The 24,068-nt window shown below is 46.9% G+C and overlaps 1 protein-coding gene, 1 long non-coding RNA gene and 1 pseudogene across 3 annotated transcripts; all 3 read right to left on the bottom strand.

The window, feature by feature from the left end:
* Window positions 1-535: 535 nt before the first annotated feature.
* Window positions 536-1,290, bottom strand: LOC136545427 (uncharacterized). Its single transcript, XR_010781023.1, has 3 exons — window positions 1,148-1,290; window positions 917-1,009; window positions 536-812 (listed from the first exon to the last, which is right to left on the bottom strand). It is a non-coding gene; the product is annotated as an uncharacterized lncRNA (long non-coding RNA).
* A 1,427-nt stretch (window positions 1,291-2,717) lies between these two features.
* Window positions 2,718-8,408, bottom strand: LOC136541562 (ras-related protein RABE1c-like; annotated as a pseudogene).
* Window positions 8,409-19,555: 11,147 nt separating this feature from the next.
* On the bottom strand, window positions 19,556-23,505 carry LOC136545426 (pentatricopeptide repeat-containing protein At3g24000, mitochondrial-like). 2 transcript variants are annotated; one of them, XM_066537444.1, is made up of 2 exons: window positions 20,835-23,505; window positions 19,556-19,755 (listed from the first exon to the last, which is right to left on the bottom strand). In XM_066537444.1, exon 1 carries the CDS (start codon window positions 23,503-23,505, stop codon window positions 21,106-21,108), a length of 2,400 nt encoding a protein of 799 aa, XP_066393541.1. In that variant the 3' UTR covers window positions 19,556-19,755; window positions 20,835-21,105. The 2 variants fall into 2 exon arrangements, with proteins under 2 accessions (XP_066393541.1, XP_066393542.1); XM_066537445.1 differs by lacking the exon at window positions 19,556-19,755 and adding an exon at window positions 20,197-20,758.
* Window positions 23,506-24,068: the final 563 nt, after the last annotated feature.

The raw sequence follows: 24,068 nt of genomic DNA, 5'->3' as shown, positions 1-24,068 counted from the left end.
CCATACGCTTGGACCTGGAGTGGTTGGCGGCGGTATGGGTCCCCGTCGAGCGAGACGAAGACTGCAACCTCGGGGTTAGGTGAGACCTTTTAATACTTTTCGAGCCATTCGGGAGAGTCAGCGTGAGCGCTAACTCCTTTGCTTTAGATATCCCTGATATCGATACCCGACACCCACCTTCCGCAATAGGTTTCCGAGCGAGGGAAGTAGGAGAGTGAGCAATCTCCATGTGGGGTAAAGAGGCACAGCCGACGTTCAGGCAGGCATATGCCCCACCAGGGCACGCAAAAAAGGTACAAGCAGAGGCGTCTTGACAAGCGCGTCCGTCCAGGCACTAGCACTCCCGTATAGATTATATCAAGCCTCACAGAGGGCGTTAGGTACATATGGCAATATCAGATTACAATCCGAAACTACCAAATATACTGAGTCCGAAATCCAGATATAGGAAGAGTGGCAAAATTAACACGTTCTGGTACGTCCGCCCCTAAACTTTGCAACGATTCTGCAAGCATTTCCATTAACACAAGGTGCATTGACTTATGAGCACTTGCATTTCTACCAGGGGTACAACTAAAATTGTTCACAATACAACACAGAGAAATCTGAATCCAAGTAATTGCACTTAAAAGTTAGAAGAGAACGATGACAGCCAAATAAAAAGGTAGAAGGGTAAATTACAAGCATGGTATCACACTATTTATCTTCCTTTTCCTTGTGACAATGTAACCCCCTCACTATCCACAGCAAGCTGATTTTTGTGACGCTGAAGCCTCACCACCCTCAGGTCTGTTAATACTGATCGTGCGATCCTGAAACCATAGAATTCCTTAATTATTAAGCAACATTGCTGAAGTAGCAAGCCATTAGTTTTTTTTAAGCAGCTTCAAAAGGAAGAACAAGATTGAAGTTGCACCTCTGGCTTTGAATCAGATTCAGCAAGCCTTTGCTTGATATCTCTTGCTATGGAGAAGAAAACCTGCTCCACATTCAGGTTGGTCTTCGCACTCTGCAGAAACAACAATCACGAGACAGGCGTCTACAGTTTTAGCCTTTCAGGGAACCACATATCAAGCAGGTCGTTCCATTCAGTTAGAACAGATGTAAAGAGAACACAGCAGAAATAAAAAGTAAAAACTGAACCGACCGTTTCAAAAAACTTGATGCCATACTCATCAGCAAGAGCCTGTCCTTTTGAAGTCGGTACAGCCTGTATTCAGACAATAAAGGCCACTTAAAAAATAAGGATTATGAATAAACTTAAGGTTCCAAAGAACACTAGGCGCTAGACAGGAGATGTAGCTGCAATCTGCATAAATATGAGAGAATAACAGGCTGTTTGGATTGGACCCTGGCCTGGGGGCTGCCGCCCAGGCATGTCGATCTGACCCCACTAGCCCATTTAAGCACCATACCTCCCATCAATCCCCTACCACTACCACCACCGATTCCCAGTGCCTGGAGGTGCTGCCTGGCCCAGGCATATTTCCCAGGGCTCCATCCAAACTAAAGCTAAATGGGAAAGGAAGAGGAATGTCTACACAGCCCACTAGCCCATTTAAGCACCATACCTCCCATCAATCCCCTACCACTACCACCACCGATTCCCAGCTGCTGCCTTTGTTCTCATGAAGCAGCATCACCTCTTATATCTCCCCAAATCTCATTTCATTCACCTACCCTATGCTTTGCATGCGCACCACCCCTCATCTGCTCCCCTGCTCCATGGCACACCACCTCTGCTTTTGATTTCGTGTCGAGATCTCGATCCCCCTATGGGGCGCCATGCTTCCTCTTTTATAGGTGAAGGGAAAGCGTGGGTTACAGCGGAGGAAAAGGAGAAGAACGAGAGAGAAGAAAGCTTTCAGGGTCACTAGGTCCTTCTCCTTCATGCGGGTCCTGCCGATCCTATAGACGTCAACAGGGATGGCTCCACATCGCGGTCCTATTCGTCACTAGCGCCATGCGCAGGCGTCATCTGCCGATCATGGCGTTCCACTCCGTCCCGCGGGCATCGTGGTGAACTGACGCGCCTGTCAGCGTCCGTACGAGGGTTAGGGAGAACAACACCGGCATGCCCGACACTATTTTTGATGTGAATCCCCAGGTATGGCTCGTCATGGCCACGGGTTACATCGAGGCGTGTCAGCCTCTTTCCTGGCGTCGGAGTTTTGACATAGGCCCATACGCTTGGACCTGGAGTGGTTGGCGGCGGTATGGGTCCCCGTCGAGCGAGACGAAGACTGCAACCTCGGGGTTAGGTGAGACCTTTTAATACTTTTCGAGCCATTCGGGAGAGTCAGCGTGAGCGCTAACTCCTTTGCTTTAGATATCCCTGATATCGATACCCGACACCCACCTTCCGCAATAGGTTTCCGAGCGAGGGAAGTAGGAGAGTGAGCAATCTCCATGTGGGGTAAAGAGGCACAGCCGACGTTCAGGCAGGCATATGCCCCACCAGGGCACGCAAAAAAGGTACAAGCAGAGGCGTCTTGACAAGCGCGTCCGTCCAGGCACTAGCACTCCCGTATAGATTATATCAAGCCTCACAGAGGGCGTTAGGTACATATGGCAATATCAGATTACAATCCGAAACTACCAAATATACTGAGTCCGAAATCCAGATATAGGAAGAGTGGCAAAATTAACACGTTCTGGTACGTCCGCCCCTAAACTTTGCAACGATTCTGCAAGCATTTCCATTAACACAAGGTGCATTGACTTATGAGCACTTGCATTTCTACCAGGGGTACAACTAAAATTGTTCACAATACAACACAGAGAAATCTGAATCCAAGTAATTGCACTTAAAAGTTAGAAGAGAACGATGACAGCCAAATAAAAAGGTAGAAGGGTAAATTACAAGCATGGTATCACACTATTTATCTTCCTTTTCCTTGTGACAATGTAACCCCCTCACTATCCACAGCAAGCTGATTTTTGTGACGCTGAAGCCTCACCACCCTCAGGTCTGTTAATACTGATCGTGCGATCCTGAAACCATAGAATTCCTTAATTATTAAGCAACATTGCTGAAGTAGCAAGCCATTAGTTTTTTTTAAGCAGCTTCAAAAGGAAGAACAAGATTGAAGTTGCACCTCTGGCTTTGAATCAGATTCAGCAAGCCTTTGCTTGATATCTCTTGCTATGGAGAAGAAAACCTGCTCCACATTCAGGTTGGTCTTCGCACTCTGCAGAAACAACAATCACGAGACAGGCGTCTACAGTTTTAGCCTTTCAGGGAACCACATATCAAGCAGGTCGTTCCATTCAGTTAGAACAGATGTAAAGAGAACACAGCATGAAATAAAAAGTAAAAACTGAACCGACCGTTTCAAAAAACTTGATGCCATACTCATCAGCAAGAGCCTGTCCTTTTGAAGTCGGTACAGCCTGTATTCAGACAATAAAGGCCACTTAAAAAATAAGGATTATGAATAAACTTAAGGTTCCAAAGAACACTAGGCGCTAGACAGGAGATGTAGCTGCAATCTGCATAAATATGAGAGAATAACAGGCTGTTTGGATTGGACCCTGGCCTGGGGGCTGCCGCCCAGGCATGTCGATCTGACCCCACTAGCCCATTTAAGCACCATACCTCCCATCAATCCCCTACCACTACCACCACCGATTCCCAGTGCCTGGAGGTGCTGCCTGGCCCAGGCATATTTCCCAGGGCTCCATCCAAACTAAAGCTAAATGGGAAAGGAAGAGGAATGTCTACACAGCCCACTAGCCCATTTAAGCACCATACCTCCCATCAATCCCCTACCACTACCACCACCGATTCCCAGCTGCTGCCTTTGTTCTCATGAAGCAGCATCACCTCTTATATCTCCCCAAATCTCATTTCATTCACCTACCCTATGCTTTGCATGCGCACCACCCCTCATCTGCTCCCCTGCTCCATGGCACACCACCTCTGCTCCGCCTGCACACACCGTCCATCTACTTCTCCTCAATGGCACACCGCCTGCACACACCGTCCATCTACTTCTCCTCAATGGCACACCGCCTCTACTCCGCTTGCGTACATGACCCCTAGATGAAATCTAGCAGAGGGAAAATGGAGCAGAGGGCAAGCAAAATCAAGTGACATGGACACCATGTTGTAAGCATAGATGAAATCACACCACAGTAACCATTCTGCTATCCTAACCTAGTCTCCTCTTGTTTTCTTCACCATCTATAGGTCCATCAGCTCGCCCCACGTTTAACTGCATGCTTATGGCCTAGGCAATGCACCAAAGCTATGATGTTTTTTCAAACACTGGACAGACTAGACGATGGCCATTTGAGGTGCGCCGTGTTAAACATATCCTGAAGTTTTCCACCTCATAACTGATCCACTTTCCCAGTTTAAAGTTTTAAACTGAACATCAAACTACACAAAAATCTTGAATAGGAATGTAACATTACATGAACAGAAAATGTGAGACGGTAAAGAGGAAAAAAAGGACATACCCGTTTGCTTTCATCCATGTCAGCTTTGTTGCCTACCAAAATTTTATTCACATTGTCGGAAGCATGTTGCTCAATGTTCCTAATCCAGTTTCTTATATCTGTCAATATTAACACCAAGTTCAGAAGGCCTATATTAAAGGATTGACTTTAGTTGAAATGCACTGCGCACATACTATTGAAAGATGACTCGTCAGTAACATCATAGACAAGCAAAATTCCCATTGCACCCCTGTAGTAGGCTGCATAGTCAAAATTATTAGCAGATACAGAATAATTAACCCATGAAAAGTTTAAGGACCAACATTGCTTTAACTGACAGAAAACAAGTATATTGCATACCAGTAGTAATAGTTCGAAAACGTTCTTGACCAGCAGTATCCCATATCTGTAACTTTATGCGCTTACCATCAAGCTCAACTGTTCTTATTTTGAAGTCAATCCTTTTTTAAGATAAAATATAAACCATTTTAGAAATACTCTAATAGCAGCATTCATTTGAAAATAATGATCAACTCAAAACCAACTATTTTTATACATTAGCAGCGCTTACCCAATGGTGGTGATAAAGCTAGTGGTGAAGGAGCCATCTGAGAACCGTAAAAGGAGACAACTTTTCCCAACACCTACACGATGATTGTTAAATAAAGTCGATTGGGTTATTTGCATAAAGAAGACCAGGAATATACAAAGTGTTGTTGCATTTTTTTTCAACAAACATAATAGTAAACATGAATCAATGAACAAACCACAAAATCATTAGAAATATTCTGACAACAATAGCAGTCAACAATATCAGAAGATATTATCATGATAAGCAACAGATATGCATAAATATTGCAAGGAAGAGGGAACATAATTATTAGCAAGTAGGCAAGAACTGTTGGTAGGCTCCTCTTTCTATTCATTATTATGTTACTGGTTTTACAAGTGATGTTTATCTGTAACAAGTGGGGTAAGTTGTCCAGAAAAGTAGTTGATTAAGAACAGGATGCAACTATAATATATGAATGGAGTGGCGGTGCGTGAGCCTTCAACTGAGGGGAGGCCAAAATCCAAAAGAATGTTGTAATTGCCAAAGTCCAACGGAAAAAATGAAATCTACTAAAATAAGCAAATAAAGTAATGACCTACTTTTCTAATACAAGGTCAGATCCACAAGCGTACTCACACACAGTGGTACGTATTATGCACACGTGTGAACCAGCATGGGAACAAGCTTTGGCCAATGCTTATGCTCATTTTATCTACAGAATCCCTACACTCGAAAATGCATCTACTGTTTTTCTTGGGAATAAATTAAAAATTATGATCAAGGAGAAAACGAAAAATTAGTACTAAAGAATAGAAAGTCATATTGGTTTTAAATTAGTACTTAGAAGTTAAAAAAAAGATGATGTAAATTAGGTACATCATACCATATCACTACTCAGTTTACCCTTCTAGCATGCCTAAATATCAAATTCTTGAGGGTTGGCCTTCTCATTTTCAGTAATAGCCAGATGAAGAATTGAGTACGACTGTATGAGCGATTGTGCTCACTGCTGCCTTGCGCTAGAATAGGCCACTACTTATTTGACCTGCTTTTTTTCTACTTTAGATAGCTCTCAAACATGCCTAACTCAAAAAAAAATGGCTGCAAAGGGGGAGCTACAACCCAGTTACAGTGTAAGAATATTACAGTGGCACCAAAAATGTATGGCATTGCTAAAACATGTCCACGACTAAGGTAGCAAAGATACTATTGATGAGACACACAGAGATGGTAGCATGTAAGAAAGGATGACTCAAAAATATATTAATTTCTCGAGTTTTTGATAAGTAATATTAAGAGTAGTTTTTTCTTGGTGATTAAACCCAGTTCAGATTTAACAGTATACATTGATATTATAATGTAAACATGTCCCCAACATCAGACCACTCTTTTCGCCATGCACATGCTCCCTGTAGCATGATGCCATTTGGCCTGCAGTGATGTGAATATGTCACTCCGGGACTTCCTCAGATAAGTTGTTTTTACTGCCTAGCCACACTTGCTAACAATACTAAAAAGGCTGAACACCAAACTTATATCATCACCACAACTCATCAGAAAAATCCCAACAATTATGCTGGATAGGCAATAAATACAATCAAAAGTAATAACAGCTTTTAAAAAACTACTCCTAAGTGAATTTAATGTGATAGCACTTTACAGTTTTACACTTTACTGAAAGCATGACACAGAAATTTTCATAGCAACAGATGGACTGGGCAATTTAAAATGAAAACCTTAAGTATTGCTGGCAGGAACTAATCGATATGTTATGACTACTAATAACAAGAAACATCTCTTATTCAATTGAGAGTAGCTTTTTTGCACAATGGCATAACCAAATTTAGTGCCTGAACCGTGACTTGGGGCTCTTGGTGGGTTTCAACTCTAGCCTACCCCAACTTGCTTGGGACTGAAAGGCTATGTTGTTGTTGTTGTTGTTGTTGTTGTTGTTGTTGCATAACCGAATTTCATTACTTGACAGCAACGAAATTACATGAGTTTGATGCAAACAAAAAAACATAACAAGCCTAGCAAGAAGCCACATTTCAATTCAGAGTAGCTGACAAACCAAAAGAGTGACCAAACCCATTTATAGGGATGTAAATGGATCAGATACGGATGGATACATACGGATACGAATAGTCACATACAGATGGTCTTTTTTATCGGATTCGGATATGGACAGTGTCAGTTGTATAGGATAAGATATGAATGGATATTGACATCATATATAACTGACTTTGAGCATACGAATACGGAACGGTACCTGTAGCCCTTCGATCAGACAGTCAGTCAGGAAATATCCATACCATTTACACCCCTACCCATTTGTACAACAAATATGCCAAAGTATTATTTTGGTGTCTTGTATCACAGGAAGAACTGCAGAAGATAATAATCGACTTTTATAAAATAATAATTTATCTGGACTATGATTAAGAAAAACTCCAAACTTTCCCACAGAGGTTTCAGTCAAGTTAACATGGCCATCACCAGATACTAGTGGAACATATGCTAAAAATGTACAATTCAGAACTGATCAAGGAACTCATGACGGGATAAACTATGACCTGGGATGTTTGACACCAATTCAAGAACTAGCAGCAGTCACCTGCAACTGAGTTTTCACTCCTTTGCCCATCCTATTCCTGTTGTAGTAGGGATATATTAACATAAAATCCATGAATTTGCTTTTTCTGTGAGCACCGATGATCACCATTTCAATGTAATAGTTGGATAAGACAGCAAAGGCTGTTTATTGTGTAATTAGCGTCCGTAAGTTTAAGTTATCTTCACATCGTAGTCTCCAAATGGAATTCTGTTAACTTGTCTGTGTGGTTGTAAATGTAGCCCTCAAGCACCAACTAGCAAAGCAGCCATCAGCCCATAACCCGAGAGCGAGTGAGTCTTCAGCGGAGCACCAACACCATTCCATTCCTATATAAAACCGTGACACGTCATCGACGAAACAGCGGCGGCTTTTGGGCGGTACCCCCACACAATCCCTCCCTCTAGATCCCTCCCCCCGCCCAATCACAGCGCACAGCAGCCACCGTACCGCACAACCGATCCAGAGGAACCAGAACTTCGATTTGGAACTCAGATCTCACCGCAAGTCCGCAACCAATCGATCCGGACGGAGAGCGAGAGGTGGGGGGAGGAGGCGTGAAGGATGAACTGCACTCACCGCTATCGCCAATGAGGAGCAGCTTGAACGAGGTAGTCGTAGTCGGCCCGGGCCCTCGCCGGCGGCGCCGCCATCTCCGAGACCCAGTGAAGGCTCCGCCTCCCTCCCTCCGGACGAACCGACGCGATGCACAGCAAGCGCCCGCTGCAGCAGCGAGCGACCGTCGGATCCGGCCGGGCGGAACACGAGGCGGGTCGGAGGAGCGCGCCGTCGAAGCGGGGCGGCGAAGTGAGGTACGAGATCGGGTGCGGTGGAAGAGAGAGAGGAGAGAGGAGAGAAGTAGAGAAGGAAGGTGGTGGGGACGGGACGGGTGGAAGTGGTCCACCGTGGACTTTGAGCGGACCGTGTCACGGACACGTGGGGGTGACAGCGTTCCACTTCCACCAACCAAAGTTGTGATTCATCTGCACACGAGCGGATGCGTGCTTTACTGGACTATCTCTTTGCGCACGTGCTTTAACAGTTGAACTTATGAATCACTCAACAATTCTCACTTGGCCATGCAGCCCGATGGCACGACGACACGGCATGAAGCCCGCTTTTTTAGCCCGACACGAGCACGGCACGGCCCGGTGACATGTGGGCTCGGGCTGGCCCGGCCCAAGGCAGCAGGCCATGCCTGGGCCGCTGCTCAGGCCCGTGGGCTGGCACGGCACGGCCCGCCCTGAGTCGGTCGGCCCGGCAGCGGCCCGATGCAAGCCATGGCCTGCTAAAAGGCCCATCGCCCTAACCCTAACTCCCCCGTCCTCGCACCCGCGTGGCCACGCACACGCCCCTCCTCTCCCCCACGCCGTCACGCCCCTCCCCTCCTCTCCCCCATGCGGCCACGCCCCTCCTCTTCCCCACGTCGTCATGCCCCTCCCCTCCTCTCCCCCACGCGGCCACGCCCCTCCTCTCCCCCACGCCGTCGTGCCCATCCCCTCCTCACCCCCACGCCCCTCCTCTCCCCCACGCCGTCGCGCGACCGCACCCGCACCCCACCTATCTTCTGGCGTTTCCCATCGAATCCGGTGTGGCCACCGGGGTGTGCCCGTCGGTCATCGCCGTCGCAGTCGCCCCGTGACAATGGAGTCCACGGCTGGATCTCGGGCGTGCGGTGGAGTCCACAGCCAGATCTCTAACGCGCGGTGGAATCCGCGGCCAGATCTCGGGTGCGCGGTGGAATCAGCGGCCAGATCTCACCCGCCCCACCTCCGCTTATGCACCGGTGGAGGAGAAGATGGACGGTGCTGGCAAAGAAATGGAGGGGCGTCGACGGCCACTAGAGGAGGTGAAGAAGCAACAACGACGTGGTGGGGCGACCGAAAGTCGCCTCGAGCTGTCAATACTTGGCCATCGGGCGCCGCCATCGCCTCCTGCAGTCCCGCCTTGGGAACGAGCGCGCTGGCCCCAAGCTCCGCCCCGACGCCAGATCCGGCCATGAGCTCCGCCCCAACGCCAGATCCGGCCACGAGCTCCGCCCCGACGCCAGATCTGGCCACGAGCTCCGCCCCGACGCCAGATCCGGCCACGAGCTCCGCCCCGACGCCACGATCTCCGGCTGTTCACTCACGCTTCCTCCCCTTTCCCCTCTCTCGGGCTGCTCGCAATTCGTCGTGGGCCCTGGGCTGGCCCGGCACGCTGAATGGGCCGTGCTTCTCGGGCCGACCCGGCACGAAAAACAGCCCACAGGCCCGTGCTTGGGCTGATGGCAAGGCACGAGGCCCGCAGCGGCATGGCACGGGAGGCACGGCGTGCCGTGCTGGCCCGACATCCTCCGGGCCATGCCTAGCCCGTGCCCGGGTCGTGCCGAGCTGGGCCGGCCCGATGGCCAAGTATACTCCACAAGGTTTCGTGCCACTCGCATACATTGCGCGGCACCGCTCGCGTGGCTCGCCGGCATCGAAAAAATAAAACCATCGACGCATACTCCGCCTCGTACCCATGGCTGCTGCAGGCAATGCCGCTCCCACCCACGTCGGTCGACACCGCTGGCTCCGCGCCATCCATTTCTCCGCCCAGCCTCCCCTTTCTTTATCTCCCTCTCTCCCAACGTGGCTCAAAACACGGTGAAAGATCCTTATGTGATAATTGAGTGATAACCTAGGTGGATTAATTATGTTTATATAAGATACACAGGTGATTAGTCTATAGGTACATATGTATGAGCAACATATGCCATGAAGGTGATAATGGCTCGAAGATGTTGCAAAGCTCACACATGTGATGACAATGGCCCTGTTCGGCTGGCTGAAACTTGGCTGAAACTGGATGAAAAACACTGTTCTGGATTGAATTAGTTGTGAGAGAAAAATATTAGTTCCTGGCTGAAAAAAATAAGCCGAACAAACCAGTTTCTAGGGTAAGCCGAACGGGACCAGTTTTTCTAAATAGGTAAACGATCTTTACACGGATCGCCCTTCGTTTAGCGTTTAGGACTGTTTACACGATGTTTAAACGAAGTTAAACAGGTCTAAACGGTTTTGTACTTAAAAAATACATATAATTATATATGTGCATGTAAAAAATCAAGTATTCTAGCATTTATACATATTTATCCTGAGTAAAAATCAATTATTTTGGTACGTATATATATTTATGCATGTGAAAAGTACCAAATATAGATATTTATGCATGTAACATATCAAGTGTACATATTTATAAATATAATAAACTTAAGTATATAAATTTATCCATACAAAACTGAACTAGATTTACCTCGTGTTCGCCTAAACGGCCGTTTAAACAGCTGTTTAGCTCGTTTAATGCTGTTTATCTCCGTTCCATTTAGGCCGTTTAGGCCATTTTTCTGTTTTTTTACCGTTTAAACGGTCAACCATTTAATTTCTGTTTACTGGCCGTTTAAACGGACCGTTTAATCCGTTTAGGTGAACACTGTATGATGATGAAGGAGCTCATTACATATGAGACATGACATTGAGTCATGTGATCAAGGTGGAGAAAATCAAGACATGACTTGGCTTGATGAACCGGTTGCAAGTGTGAAGGGCAAGTTGAAGGCTTTGTAGCGATGGACTGCGTGACGATGAAGCTTGAGCAAGACTTGGCGCTGATAGGACAAAGGCAACGGTGAAAAGCAAGTGAAGTCAAGATCGATGAACTAATATGATCACGTGATGATATGAAGTGGATCATGTCATTGTTGATCGTGTTGGTGCATGTGTTGCATCGACATTGGAGGAGATGGAATGAAATGCGCAAGGCAAAGGTATAACCTATGACATTTCATTTCACCGGTCATAGATGTGTAGAGAAATTGATAGGCCAGGTTTAAGATAGATGGACGTACTATCAAGAGGGGTAAACTTGTTTGTATATCGGTCATCTAGTGCCACTCAAGTGATCTAACTTTGCATCGTTGCTAGGATCGAGTGGCGTAACAAGTTGAGTGGCTAATCCTTTGGAAAATATTTGTGAAAAGCGAACACATATACACATGGTGGTGTACACTTGGTGGTGTTAGCACATTTACAAAGAAGGAGTTGGAGTTAAAACGGATCAACTCAGTGAAGAAACAGAGGCGAAAGAAGGTCACTGTGAGTAACCGGACGTTGGCCTCAGTAGAACCAACACGTCCGGTCAGTGGCAGCAGTTGAGCACGAGGTCTCAGTCATGTGACTAGACGCTGACGCGAAGAAGTGACCGAACGCGCTGAGGCTACGTTCGATCGATTGTGACGTACGCTGATGTCTTAGCACGAGGAGCAGCAGTGACATGTGGCAGGCGGATGAAGGACCGGACTCAGGTGCTGCGTCCGATCGCGACTAACCTAACGCATCTGGTCACAAAACAGAGGCTCGGGGAGCTCTCTCCAAATGCCCGGACTCTGGCTGGTCTATGTCCGGTCATGTAGGAGCGGACGCATCCGGTCAGGGTGACGTATGGTGATGTAGGCGACGCTAGAGTTGGCGCATGGACATAGAGCTGATCAGACGCTGGTCTATGTCCGGTCGTGCATCACCGGACACGTCCGATCGCAAATCAGAGGCTCAGAGAGCTCTCTAGAAATGACCAGACTCAGGCGTAGCAGCGTCCGGTCATCCTCGTGGTGTATCCGATCGCAACTTAACCGTTGAGATTGAGCACTCAGCATTTGAAGTCAGGGATGACGTGGTAGCCATCTGTTGACCAGACGCTGGCAGGGTGCGTCCGATCGATACGAACCGCGCATGTCCGGTGGTCCCGAAAAATGCCCAGTGAAGGGGTAACGGCTATTTTAGCTCATGGGGCTATAAATAGAAGTATTGGTTCGGCCTTTGACCGCAAGCTTGGTAGAGCTGAGCATACTAGAGCCTTGGTGGCTTATGTGGTAGTGCTTGGGAGCCCTCTAACTCACTCTAGCTTGATAGTGTTCATCTGATTAAGTGAGTAAGTGATTCTAGTGCGATTGCATCGTGATGTTGCATCGAGTGGCACTAGGTGGTTGTCTTGCAAGCCGGTGGTGCTTGTTACTCTTGGAGGTTGACACCTCCTAGATAGTTTAGGTGGTGGTCTCCGTCGAAGCCCACAAGAAGCTTGTGCGGTGCTCCGGAGAAGAGCTTTGTGAGGGGCATTGTGCTCGCCCCGTGGGAGCCGTGAAGAGCAACTCTAGTTGAGCGTGTCATTGAGCTACCCTCACTTTCAGGGGTAGGTTCTTACGGTGCCCGACTGTGTGGGCTTGGTGGATGATGCCAATTAGCCGCCGAACCACCAAGTGAGCGGTCGACATAATGGGGACGTAGCGTGTTGGCAAGCACGTGAACCTCGGGAGAAAATTCACCGTGTCAACATTGTTCTTCCCGTTGGTTTGCAATCTCCTTACACAAGCTTGTAATTACTTTCATATATATTGTGCTTGTGTGGTTGCTCTTATAGTTAATTAGCTTGTGTAGCTCAGTAGTTACCTTCTTGTTTGTGTAGCATAGAAGTAGCTTCCTTGCATGGCTAATTTGGTTTGTGTAATCTTGTTAGTCATATTGCTTAGTTTGTGTAGCTAAGTATTTGCGCTCTCTAATTTGGCATTGGTTGCCTTGTTATTGAGCATTGCTAATGAGCTTAGAAGCTTTATGCTTTTGCTTACTAGAATTGTGTAGGAGCTCTCCAGTGTGTAAAATACTAGTTGCATAGGTTTGTATGACCTTGCTCCTAGAATTGGTTAGGTGAGCTCTAGCTAGCCCGACACCTTTGTTGGATAATTAGGATCTTTATAAGGTGCTTGTAAACTTCGATAGAGAGGTGTAGTCTTGGCTAGATCAATTGTTTTAATTCCGCATTTATTTCGGTTAGCCAGCACGATTAAGTTTTAGAAAGGACTATCCACCCCCCTCTAGTCGCCATCTCGACCCTACACACAACCACCTTCACGCGCTGCGTACGGCCAGCTTAGCGGTGCCCCAGTTGTACAGCGTAGCCCCCCGGCGGAGTGGCCGCTCGCCCGCATAGCGTGCCACACGCCTCTGCGCCCACTCTGCATCGCTGCTCCTTCGACCAGATCCACTACGCGGCAAGAGATCTTATGGTGGTGGGGATTATGGCGCCGGGTCTAGGGGTTGCACGGGGGAGGGGGGCTGCGTGTCAAGCCCATGATACCAGCGGCCACGAAGGCGCCCCTGTCGACCTCATAGTAGGCGGAGTCCATTTGGTTAATGGTGGCGACGACGCGGCTGCCTTCGGTGAACTCCACACGCCGGCAAGCCTCTATTTCGCAAGCAACAAGGAGATGTTGCGCTGAAAACGCATGTTGCAAGCATATGTTTCAAGTGTTTTGGATGTTTTAGAGGTATGTTGCAATTATTTCAGATGAATGTTACAAAAGTAGATTCAGAATGTTGTAATGGTTGTACACGTATGTTGCAAAGGTCTATTCCCAATGTTTCATCTGTATTTTTGGACGTATTGTTGCAAGTGTGTTTATCTGGATATTACATACGTTTCACATATATGCTGCAAGTGTTTTATCTGGATATTGTGTCTGTTTACAATGATTTTCAAGTGTTTTTCATGTTTTTTGCAAGTGTTCCAGAAGCATGTTTAAGTGTTTCATTTGTCTTCAAACGTATGTTGCAAGTGTTGCATATGTATGTTCCAAAAGTAGATCAGATGTTGCACATGTTATAATGCGTGTGAGAAGCGGAGGGGACGCAATCGGTCTGGCGCAAGCTCCGTATGGGCACATGAAACCTAGGCGCATGCAGGGGCATGCTGATCTTTTTTTTTGCAAACGTAGGCGTGGATTGCTGGTGCGAGCAGCGGAAAACTGTAGCGTGGGCGTACTGAAAGTGGGCCTCGGCCCGGACGTTCGGCCACTATTGTCCCGATCTAACAAAGGAATACACTTGCTAGCTACTGCCAAGTCAAACAAGTTTTAGTTTAACTAGTTCTCTTCATAAAGATTTATAAATAATTATGATATCAAAAATATTGTCATTAGATTTAGGGATAATTGTCTGTTGGACATCCAAAGTGATGGTTCCTTTGCTGGCGGACACCCACTTTGGAGCATTTTATCAGAAGACACTCTGGTTCAGTGAAATTAGGCCACAGGACACCTGTGGACCGGTTGCAGCCGTTTGAGGAGAGAGAATAATGGTGAAATGGCATTCTTGTCCCTTGCTGCTTTCTTCTTCCTCTCTCCCTTTCTCTTTTTTTTCTATTTCCTGCGCCGCGCCGCCAAAGATGCAGTACACGAGGATGGCGACCGAGCAGAGCGCGCTCTGGAGCACGCGGACGTTGGCTCCACCCGCGTGCGGACACCGCCCCGCACCCTGCACAACCCCTCGTCGACGCACATGTACCGACACTCACACATCACCCCGAGCCTCACCTTCTCCACCACCATCTCCTCCCTCGCTTTTGCCCAACACCGTCGCGCGCGAGCTTCGCCCGGAGAGAAGCTTCTGCCAATTCCACGCGCACGGCTACTCGCTGACCCACCTAGGCCCTCCACCGCTGAGTAGGATCCCCCTCCACCGCCACGGTGACAAGCCGAGTAGGCCGGCCGCCGCACTTCCCTATGCTCGGACCTCTACCTCCAATCGTAGGGTCATGCGGACACAACCTCGATGAGCTCCTACGACGGCGACGAGCAGCACTAGACCGACGGGCTCCTTAGTCGCGCGGACCTAGGACAAGCTCCTCCACAACTAGATCTACGACGAGCTCCTCCACACGTGCCAGATTCGGTGGGGCCTTCCTCCCTCCCTGCTCCCAGCTCGCTGTAACACCCTGTGTGTTTAAATACTAAAAACAGGACATGTCATCATATGCATTGCAAGGCATTTGGTCATATTGCAAACTTTAAAATGCATTCACTAAAACAAGTTTACATTTATGTTATGAGTGTTGCCTTGTATGGTTTGAATTGAGTTCAAAATTTGGTTTGGATTTAAATTTTCAAGAAAACCCTGATTTTCAGTATTTAAATCCTACCCTGAAAACTCATTTCAAAATCTAAGCATATTTTGGGGTTGATCCTTAAATAAAAAATGTAGAGCTTGTTGAGTTATACAAAGTTTGTTTTTGGAGTTTTCAAAGTTGTTTAGTAAAAATTGAAGTAATTTGAAAAGGCGAAATTCTTTAAATGTCCCATTTTGAATTCAAATTGCATTTCAAAAAGTAGACCGAATTAGGGGGTGGGTATAAAAGCAAAGTTGTAGAACTTTGAATTTTGAGCAACTTTTATTTTTGGAGATTTTTGAGTTGTTACACAAATTTGGGAGTAATTTGGCTTTGAAAACGAGTGGACAATTCTGTAATTATGTTGAATAGTGCTCACCTGCTCTTGCTACACCGCCGGCGACCTTCGGCTTGCTTCCTGGCCGTGGTCGTGGCCGTCTGTGGCATCGCGCTGGCATGGGAAAAGGCTCCATCGTGGCTTCCTCTGGCTTCCTGGCCATCCTTTAAAAGCCGAGACACTATCGTCGTCGTTTTTCTTCCTCCTCTGTTTTCTCCTGCCGCCACCGCCATACTCCGTTGAGCTTTTGCCGTTGCCATAGCACCTTCCAATCCTCGGTAACGCTTGCCACAGCTCTGCTGGTTCCTTGTGCACTCAGCCGAACCATCCTTGACGCTTGCCTCCACCGAGAACCCGCTGTCCACGCCTTTCTTCCTCGCTGCCAGACAACCTCACCGTCGTGAGCGTGTCATCGTGGCCAGAGCTCTTCGGTGAGCTTTTGCTTCTGCTCAGCGTAGCTCCAGCTCCTGCCTTGTTCCCGTGATGCTCTATGATCGGTTGATTGCTCGTTTTGTTCATCACAGTCACCGGAAAATCGCCATCACCGTCGCTTACGCCGCCAGGGATCATTGTGAACGTCGACCAACGTATCCATAGCTTCTCCGACCTCGTTCTTTGCTCCATCACGTTCGGGGTGAGCTACTGATCCTTCTTGTGCTGTTTATTTAAACGCTATCGGTCTCCTGTCGCCGACGTAGCGCAGCCGTGCAGTCGTGGCCGCCATGGCCGACATGAAGCTTGAACCTTGCCGTAATTAGTCGAACTGGTGCCCCAAATCGTTGCGCTTATTGTGGTGATCACCGTGGTGCCTTTGTCTTCGCCGTTGGTCTCGTCGTCGGCGAGTTATCGCCGGTCAGCGCGCGTGTCGCCGGAGTCAAAGCCGGAGGTTGAAGATGACATGCGGGGTCACCCTGTCAGTGACTCAGCGTTCAAAATGGAGTTTTTCTATTTTCAGAAATAAATGAATAGTGTATGTTTTTGTTATTTTTGTGTAGATTTATTTATAGCTCCAAAAATTATGAAATTTTTGTGTGACCTCTCTGTGATGTATATTATTTAATAAAAATACGAAATATTGTTTTTTCAAGTACTTTTTGATGTGATAAAAATTGCTCAATTAATTAATAAATGAGTTTTCATGATTTTTCTAGGCTTAATTCTTTATCCAAAAATTATGAAAATTGTTTTGCCACTTAGTTATCATGAGATGAACATTTACAAAAATTTTGAGGTCAATTGGAATAAGTTGATTTATTTCATAATTCTTAATTAATTAATTAATTTATAAAAGCAAATAGTAACCTTTAGTGATTTAGATTTTGTTTGAATTTTTAATTGAGTGATGTCCTTGGGTCATTAGTTGATAATGATCCTTGGCAATTGAATTAGGTGTTACGAAAAGATTTAGTTAGTTTGACTTGCAACTGTACCACGAAGGAAAGTTGTATTCAAGTTGTTAATTTTGCATCCATCATCGAGCATCATATTTTATTCTTGTATCATGTTAAACATGGCATTGTTACTACGTGTAGTGAACAAAGGTGAGCACGTGGTAGTTAATTAAGCGGTTGAGGAGGTTAATCCATCTGTTGAGGTCGGGTTGGATAATTGTGTTGCGACTCCGGAACCAGACTTTTCCGTCAACGAAGGCAAGCCCCGGATGCATTTAAACCTATCTTGTGTTTTACAAATTGATTTCCCTTTTGCTTTTCTTTACTGCATTAAGTGATTAGGAGTTAAGTGAGAACCTAATTGATGCATTACCAATCTTGTTTTCCATATCTACCTTGTTACCAGTTTTAATTCGTATATGCCTAGTTTTGCTTAGCTATGCTTAGAACGATGAAAGTCGGGTGATTACCTGTCATCTGTAAGTTTTAAATGGAACTTTGGTTACTTATGTTATCATGTGATATGAGAATGAGGAATAAGAAATTTAGATCGGGCGGACTTAGTGTGTGTGAGCCACAAGACATGAAGGTCTTGTGAGCGGGTTCTCTCCGCCTGTGTCGATTAAGGCCCATACCGTTATTGAACCACATGAGGTGAGACTTTAGTAGTACTAACCACATACTCCGGTAAGCCTTAACTTGGTTATTCTATTACAAGAATGGCTACTCGCGCACTGAGAGTGGAGAGATGGACGGGAATAACGTGTACCCACATGGCAATGGGCTGGATTGGTGGAGTACTGTATTCTCGGGTGGCGCGGACCCGTTCTTGTTTTAGAGGATCTGAGGGTAGGCTGATGTATGTAGATTGGGGACCTACATATGTCGTGTGGTCTGGAATTCCCAGCTGGGTTTTTAATCGGTTCGAATCATCGTTGCTCCTCGGTTATGGAGACTCATTTCTCTATTCATCATCGTAGATAATAACTGAAACTTGAGGCTGGTTTGAGAAAGTGTTGTGTACGAAGTTTCCTGATCTCAATACGAATCGTGTCACCTTTGTATATGATTTTATGAAGTTTTACATGTCGAAATAAAGAATTTTGTTGAAGAGTTTTTACGCAAAAGAACTTTGGTTATTGTTAAAGCCATACCTTGAATCCCTGAGCCTGCATTCCTGAGTTTATCAGTTCTTATTTCGGTTAAGTCTTGTTGAGTACTTTTGTACTCAGGGTTCGTTGACCCTTGTTGCAGGTGAGCCTCATGAGTAGATCTGTTTTGGATCGTGCTGCATGACTATTGTTCGATCTGACTGATGAGAAGTAAATGTGTAGCCCTTGGGCAGGGCAATTTTATTGTGTGTTTTGTATTATATTATAATGCCACTCCACTATTTTGTTTTGTAATAATCATCGAACTTAGTTGTGAGGTTTGAAACTACTGTTTTATAAACTAAGTTATTGTAAGACTTCCGTTGTTTTTACTCTGGTGTATCTATTTGAATAAACTATTGTAATACTGCAATGACTCTGTAATGTGATCCTGCTCGGAAATCGTGGATGATTCAGGGTTTCCCCAAGGACACCCGACAGACTTCTTAAGTTACCATGAACATATGCATAGTTGTCAAAGGTCGTTGGACAATGACAAGTGCATGTGGGTCCTATAATTTAGGAGGTTTTGCCCGGCCTCTGCTCGGGACAGACGGGCGAGCGCGATAGCTCCGCCGCCACCTCTGCCCCTGCCATGGCGCAGCTGCTCGCCGGCCCTGTCTAGCCCCTGCCCCGGCTCGTCTGCTCCAGGAGGAAGAAGGAAGAAGATGACGAGCGGGGTCCGCTCTTAGAGAGAGAAAGTGGGGACGGTGCGTGGCGGTGTGCGCGTGCGGGTGGAGCCAACGTCCGCATGCTCCAGAGCGCGCCCTGCTCGGTCGCCATCCTCGTGGACCGCATCCTCAGCGGCGCGGCCACAGCAAACAAAAAAAAAGAAAGGGAGAGAGGAAGAAGAAAGCGGCAGGGGCAAGAATGTCATTTCACCGCTGTTCTCTCTCCTCAACCGGCCACAACCGGTCCGTGGTGTCCAGTGGCCTAATTTCACCGAACCAGAGTGTCTTCTGGCAAAATACTCCAAAATTGGTGTCTGCCAGCAAAGGACCATCACTTTGGATGTCCAACAGACAATTGTCCATTAGTATCTTTTTTACAAATTTTCGTTAAACTTAAAAAGATTTAACTTGTAGCAAATCTAGAAGTGCGTTTTCTTTTTGGACGGAGGGCATTAGTGTCGGAGGAACTAATCAATTCTTCTTAAGCCAAAAATGTGGTCGCTGCCGGTGAGCGTTTCGGCAGGTTAGGGTGTTCCCAGCATTCGGCAACTGTTTCGAGAGTGTCATGGCAACTCCGGATCCAGCGCCACATGCCTTTCCGCCAGTTCCAAGCCGTCCAGGGGGGGCAATAATTTCTCACCATCACTGTTAAGGATACAGAAACTTGTCAGTTGCCACAGGCAGACAGCATCATGTTAACTCTGCAAACATAAGGCATCCAATAAACCCATAACACACTTTGGATGACAACAATGCTGTTTAACACTGATGAAACCCATCAGGATATCAAAGGAAAACAAAACATGGAGGTGGTGACAAAATCAAATGGATGGACTTCATTAGTCGATTGATGGTAAGCATTTGAGCTATACATACAGATTGTATGGTGGATTGGAGGGTCTCCAGTCTACCAGATTAATGGATATAAGTACTCCAATCAACAAACAACCAGGGTGAAGTGAATTGTAGTCGATTGATGGTAAGCATTTGAGCTATACATGCATTTGAGCTATACATACATATTTTTTTTTTGACACCACTGAGAGAGAAGAGCATAAAAGGATAGATTTCGACTTCATTGCTCACAGTAAATTTTTTTTTTGAAAACCTATCGCTCACAGTAAATACACCAGGAAAAATTAAACCAAAGTGAAAAACCAAACCAATTAGTTAAGGACCCGGTTGCCAACAAAAGAAAGCACCATGGATGAATCTCCAGCCCTTGCTGAGCCAGTCGATGGATGAAGGAGAGTTTGGGGTGGTGCTCTGGTGGAAGCCTGGAAGGTCGCAGGATGTCTTTCGGCAGCACACGCAAAGATTAAGTGATTGGGCAGTGTACCAAGCAAAGCTTGATAATGGGGCAGCCAGGAATTGGGATTGCGAGGCAGCACAATTTTGTGACCAAATTTTCATTACTTAACTCACAGTTCATCTGCTGCCACCATGGACAAATGGAAATCAGATGCAAACTGCCAACCATGGTGGAGTTGGATTTCATGTGTTGGAATCCTAAACAAGCACCTTCATGCCAAGTCCACAAGTATCCGTGATTATGTAATCCTCATAAATTTCCATGCTGTGACTTTGATACAGATACTTTCTACCACCATAACAAGGATCAGTATAAAGTTGGCTCTACAAAAGTACCCTAAAAGTAAGAACCCAAAAATAAAATAAGCGCAAGGAAATTCACAAATCCAAGCTCTACAAGCTTCTACACTTACAGGTGAGTAGTGCTCAAGCACGTGCCACCAATGGTTGATTGAAACGCTAACCGTCCCTGAACTATGTCTGGCATGAAAACTGAGCAATCAATGTTTTCTTTTCCCTTCAATTTCTTTTGCTGCTGTTATTTTTTAGCACATTATCTCCTTCCCACGCTGTGCGCTTATGCTATTTGTCAACCAGATACCTTACTCTATTAGTCAGTTGCTATCTCCATGTGCAGATATAGTACAGCCTACACTTTGTCAACCAATATCAAAGCAAAACCTTTCACCAGAAATCCTCACAAGAACATTGGCCATCCTTGAAATGATGGAACCGATACAAGTCTCGAACAACAATCTCCCGATTTGTGGCTCGGGTTATAAACTTGATTGCCTCGTGGCAGTCCTCACAAACACGCAGATTCTTGAAGATCCGAAGTGGCGTCCCAACAGGGGTGCTGATGATCCCAAATGCAATAGCAAGTTTCTCGCTGTGGAACTTCAGAGATGTTTCTCTCTGTTCCTCCTCAATATCGTGTACAACAAGATCAGTTCTACCTGTGTACCCCATTTCCTTCAGCCTCTCCATCAGTTTCTCCAAGTAAGCATAAATTTCAGCCGATCTCGGGTGAGACACGTCTAGTGCAACAAATCTATGCACGGTATTTTTCAGATGGATCCATGATTGACCTGGCTGCTTTCTGACTCTCCTTTCCCTCATTGAACTTCTGAGCTTGAAAGTGTCAAGCCATTTGCTGTTGGTGGCATACATGTTTGACATCAGAACATATGATCCAGCATCATATTGTTCTAGTTGAACCAACTTTTCAGAAGCCAATTTTGCATACTCAATGTGCTTGTGAAGTCGACAAGCTGACAGCAAAGTCTTCCAAACAATAGCTTCATGGCTGATCTTGTTTTCCTCAATGAAATTCTTTGCTTTGCCGAGTAGCCCAGCTCGTCCATAAAGATCAACCATGCAATTGTAGTGCTCAGTGCTTGGAACAATTCCATACTCTTCCTGCATAAGGTTGAAGTAGTGGTATCCCTCGCTGACCAAACCACTATGGCTACAAGCAGATAGAACAGTGACAAGGGTTATCTCATTTGGCGTGATCTTTTCAGCCTTCATTCTGCTGAAGATCTCTAATGCCATTCTTCCTTGCCCGTGTGTTGCATAGGAGCACAGCATTGTAGTCCAGAGAGCAACATTCTTGTCCTGAGCACTTTCGAATATCCTGCAAGCATCTTCAAGGCTACCACACTTTGAATACATGTCAACGATGGCAGACGCTAATGGTGCATCGAATCTGTGACCCAGCTTCTCAACAAATCCATGCACTTGCCTGCCTTGCTCAACCATCCCTGCATTTGCACACGCAGCAGCTACACTAGTGAGGATGAACTGCCCAGCAGGAACTCCTTCACGCAGCATCCTGCGGAAGAACTCAAGAGCTTCCTCCTCCCTGCCATTCTGGATATACCCAGCGACCATCGTGCTCCACGCAAATTGTATGTCCTCTGTAAACTCTGACCAGCGATCAAAGATTGACAGAGCAGCCTCCATTTCTCCACACTTGCAGTACATGTCCATGAGAGAGCAGCCGACAAACGCATCCTCCTCCAATACAGCCACCATCACGCGACCATGGAGCTGCCGGCCTAGGTCCCGCAATGAAAGCAAGCCAGCCAAGGCAAACGCCATGGAGTAAGTGTAGTTACTAAACACAACTCCAGCTCTCACCATTTGCTGCAGGCGATCCAACGCCTCAGTGGCGCGCCCATGCCGCATAAGCCCGCTGATGATCGTGTTCCAGCTCGAAACGTCCCTCAACGACGATTCATCGAACAGCCGCATCGCCCCCACAACGTCGCCGTCCTGCAGACACGCCCTGATCACAATGTTCCAGGATGTGGTGTCCTTCTGGGCCATCGCCCCGAACGCCCTCCTGGCGCGCCCATGGTCGCCGCACTTGGCGTACATGTCGAGGACTGCATTGCAGAGCACCACGTCCGGACACACGCCGCTCCGCAGAATCCACCCGTGGATGCGCCTGCCGGACTCAACGTCACCGAGCCCCACGCAACACCGGAGGACGCCTGCGAGCACGAAGGCGTTCGGCGCGGTCGCACCGCATCCGTCCAGCATCTCCGTGAACGCGCGCATGCCGTCAGCGTGCCTGCCTTCACGCGCGCAGCCGGAGATGATCGATGTCCACGCCGGCAAGCTCCGCGTAGGCGTTCTGTCGAACACCCTGCGCGCGTTGTGTAAGCCACGGGCTTTTACCCAGGAGGACGGGACACGACCGCGCACGCGCTGTCGATGTGTCTCAGACAAGGCCTTTTTAGCTGCACAGGTCTCCCGGAGGAGCCCGGCGGAGGAAGGAAACATGAAGAAAGTCTGCGGCGGCGAGAGCAGTGCGGCGGCGGCAGCTTTCCTAGCCGCCTGGGCCATCAGAGAACGCGCTTCCGTCTGGTTAGTCTTCGTTCTCCTGGCCGTCCAAAAGGTAGGGTGGCAGTCGCATTTGCACCTCCCCAGCTCACGCACGACCGGGAGCGCGAGTGCAGAGGCCGGGAGGACGGCGACGGGAGCGGTAGCTACCGTCTGGTTAGTCTGGCCGTCTGGGAGAGCAGCGGGCGGCTGGACGCGCGGAGGGTCTGGTCGTAGACTCGTAGGGCATTTCATTACGCGTTTAGGAGCTAATTTTAGCACATAATATTTGTGGTAGGCATTTGGGCTAATTTGTTTTGAGTTTTCCTTTTAAAGGAGATCAACAAATTTGCAATTTGCATTTGGGCTACTATTTCTTAGCTGTTAATTTAATCTGATTTAAACTCTATACAGTAATGCTATAACTTTTTATCAAATATTTGTGGTAGGCATCCAAAACTAGCCACATAAATTTTGCCGCACCTTAGCAATGAACCAAACAACCTAATTTTAGCACATAATACGTCAAGCCACAAATATGGATGATTGGCAAACACCTAGTCTTAGACGTGGCAAACTGTGGCCAGCAACCAAACAGGTCCATGTTGACTCGCTGGTCATGAGTCTTTGTTCATGTGCAAAAGTGAAGGGGCTCTTTGGTATGTGCAAAATTGAAGGGAGCTCTTTGCCTCGTTGATATAAAGAGTGGCCGGCAACTAAATATACCGGTGTTCAGCCAGTGGAGGATAAAGTGAGTTCTATTAAAGGGTTTATGTGCAAACAAACAAACAAAACAAAACTTGCATCTGTTCTTTGTT

The sequence above is a fragment of the Miscanthus floridulus genome, chromosome 3, assembly GCF_019320115.1.
Source record: "Miscanthus floridulus cultivar M001 chromosome 3, ASM1932011v1, whole genome shotgun sequence".
NCBI lineage: Eukaryota > Viridiplantae > Streptophyta > Magnoliopsida > Poales > Poaceae > Miscanthus > Miscanthus floridulus.
The sequence above is the reverse complement of the archived record's forward strand: the minus strand, read 5'-3'. Positions and strand labels throughout refer to the sequence as shown.